General features: G+C 44.1%; 1 protein-coding gene across 1 annotated transcript; it reads left to right on the plus strand.

Annotated features, from left to right (window-relative positions):
* The first annotated feature begins 14 nt into the window (after nt 1-14).
* On the plus strand, nt 15-2,733 carry LOC107493362 (uncharacterized). The gene is made up of 3 exons (XM_016114459.1): nt 15-420; nt 527-973; nt 1,313-2,733. The coding sequence occupies exons 1-3, from the start codon at nt 15-17 to the stop codon at nt 2,731-2,733; spliced, it is 2,274 nt and encodes a 757-aa protein (XP_015969945.1).
* Nucleotides 2,734-3,086: the final 353 nt, after the last annotated feature.

The following is a 3,086-nucleotide window of genomic DNA, read 5'->3' on the forward strand; positions in this document are numbered from 1 at the left end:
TAGGTACTAATACCATGGATGCTCCGAGGAGAGTTACTATCAAGGAAGCGGGTGCACCGGATTATGTCCTTCAACCCCTTCATGTAACTCACCCCAACTTGAATGCGAACTTCGAATTGAAGACTGCTTTGATCAACCTCCTACCCAAGTTTCACGGACTTCCCGCACAAGACCCTATTCGACATCTCAAGGACTTCCATCGCATATGCTCGACTACTAGACGGGAAGGGTCCGATGAAGTTGCTATATGGTTGTTTGCTTTCCCTTTCTCTTTCGAAGACAAGGCTAAAGAATGGTTCTACACCCTCTCGAGTGAAGTTACCTCCGATTGGGACTTACTTAGAAGGGGATTCTTGGATAAATTCCTACCTCCGGAAAAGATGGATAGGCTAAGGAAGGAAATGTCTTGTATTGTGCAAGGTGAGCGGAACCACTCTATAAGTATTGGGAACGGTTTCGCAAACTATAGACGCGTGCCCTAATCACATGATCGACACTCAAGTATTGCTTGGATACATATGTCAAGGGATGCGAGAGCAAGATAGAACCCTCTTGGACACTTCTAGCAATGGTTCTTTGTCCAAATATAAAACCGCGGAGGAGGCATGGCGACTTATTATTGACTTAGCCGAATCCAATCAACATATGAGGCGAAGAGTCAACCGTCCAAGGACCGTGAATGAGGTATCAACTAGTAGTGAAACCACCGCTCTAACTCAATCCTTGAATGAGATGACATCCATCTTGAAGCAACTCCAATTGAACCAACAACAACCACAACCTCAATCATACCAACAACAACACCCTCCACCACCTCAACAACACAACCAACAATTGGTCCCTCAAAGAGTATGTGGCATTTGCTCTTGCTACTCTCACTACACGGATGAGTGCCCAAGCCTTCAAGAAGATAACACTTTGGCGGCTACCCATAATTTCTATGACCGCCCCAATCAAGGGTACTACCAAGGCGGTAATCCTAACCAAGGGCACCCTTATCAAGGAGGAGGCTACAACCAAGGGAATGGATACCACAATCAAAATTGGAGAGACAATTATCAACAAGGGAATAGGGACAACAACAACAATGGAGGAGGTCAAAGATGGAACAACAACTCACAAAATTTCTCACAAAACCGGCCACCATACAACCAACAAAATCAACCATACAACCAACAAAACCCACAAAGAAACTACCAAACATACCAACCACCACATCAAAGACCACCACCCAACCAATCACAAGTTCCTCAACTCACATATACAACCACTCCCTCCAACCAAGACGAAACACTCCGGACCATTATTCAAGGCCAAAAGGAACTACAAAACACACTTGCTTCCAGTCTCACCGGCCTCACCTCTACACTACAAGCTCTTCTTGCACGCATGGATACATCATCAAATTCCACCCCTCAACCCCCAATCCAAAGCATCATTCCCTCTCAACCTCAACCCAATCCGAAGGGGAGTATCAATGCTATCACCCTTAGATCCGGAACACAATTAAAAGAGAAAGAAGCAAAGGACCTCAATCCCATCACGACCACCCAAGAGGATGAGGGAATAGATATGGAAGAGGTAGAGGAAGGGGAGACACCACAAGCCATAGTTGAGGATGAAGCCCAACCAACAAGGGAGACAACCAAGGCCAAAAGAACCTTGGAAGAAGAAGTTGCTCAACCACTCCCATTTCAAACACTTGCGAAGAAAGCTAAAAGGCGCATAGAACTTGGCCCCAAAATGGTAGAAATGTTCAAGAAAGTTGAGGTAACCATTCCCCTCTTTGATGCTATCCATCAGGTTCCTAGATATGCGAAATTCCTCAAAGATCTATGCATCAACAAGGATAGAATTCTTGAATTGGAAACCATCCCATTGGGGAGTTCTATTTCCGCTTTAATGGGAGCATTGCCCGAGAAGTGTGATGATCCGGGCCCTTGTATGGTTACTTGCACAGTCAATGGAGTTCAATTTAGATATTGTATGTGTGACCTCGGAGCATGTGTTAGCATCATGCCGCTCTCCGTCTACCGGGTATTGAAGTTGCCACCACTAAAAAGGTCGACGGCAAGATTCGTCCTAGCAGATAAAAGCATAATAACCGTAGCGGGTGTCGCGGAAGATGTGTTGGTGAACATAAAAGGGTTGGTGTTTCCGATTGACTTCTATGTCCTTGAAATGCCATCAAGCGAAACCGAGAGAGCATCGTCTATCCTACTTGGAAGACCATTCTTGAGAACTTCTAGATTTAAACTTGATGATTACTCGGGGAACTACTCATTTGAAATAGATGGGAGAATTGTAAGCTTTAGCCTAGAGGAAGCAATGAAGCATCCACCGGAGAACCACTCTTTATTTCGGTGTGATCCAATCGACAACATAGTGGCCGAAGTGCATCTAGCAAAGTTAGATGAGAAGTATATGGTTGAAGAAGCAAATGAAAAGTCAAGTGAACTAAATACCACACATCATACAAACCATCCGGAAACTCAAACTTCAAAGAATGACAAGAAGATGGAATTGAAGCCACTACCACCTCACTTAAGGTATTCATACCTTGATGAAGCACAAGAGCTACCCGTAATAATTGCACAAGAGCTAACCCCTCAACAAGAAGAAAAATTGCTAAACGTATTGAGAAAAAACAAAAGGGCAATCGGGTGGAGTTTGGCGGATCTAGTGGGAATAAGCCCCAAAGTATGCGAGCACCGCATATTCCTTGAAGAATGAGCAAGACCGATCCGACAACCTCAAAGGAGACTTAATCCAACCATTCTTGAGGTGGTAAAGAAAGAAATCACTAAGCTACTTGAAGCAAACATCATCTACCCTATCTCGGATAGCGAATGGGTAAGCCCGGTCCAAGTGGTGCCCAAAAAGTCCGGAGTGACAACAATCAAAAACGAAAGTGGTGAACTTATAGCAACAAGAGTGCAAAATTCTTGGAGAGTATGCATAGACTACCGAAGATTGAATGCGGCCACAAGAAAAAATCACTTCCCATTACCATTTATTGATCAAATGCTTGATCGATTAGCCGGTAAATCATATTATTGTTTTCTTGATGGCTACTCCAGATACTT

Source organism: Arachis duranensis, chromosome 6 (genome assembly GCF_000817695.3).
Source record: "Arachis duranensis cultivar V14167 chromosome 6, aradu.V14167.gnm2.J7QH, whole genome shotgun sequence".
Taxonomy (NCBI): domain Eukaryota; kingdom Viridiplantae; phylum Streptophyta; class Magnoliopsida; order Fabales; family Fabaceae; genus Arachis; species Arachis duranensis.

Bases quoted from the DNA above. Each gene is read 5' to 3' on its own strand.
- LOC107493362 (XM_016114459.1), top strand. From the start codon at position 15: ATGGATGCTCCGAGGAGAGTTACTATCAAGGAAGCGGGTGCACCGGAT. The intron at 421-526 runs GTGAGCGGAACC...ACATATGTCAAG, and splicing joins AATGTCTTGTATTGTGCAAG to GGATGCGAGAGCAAGATAGA. The intron at 974-1,312 runs GTAATCCTAACC...CCATTATTCAAG, and splicing joins TCAAGGGTACTACCAAGGCG to GCCAAAAGGAACTACAAAAC.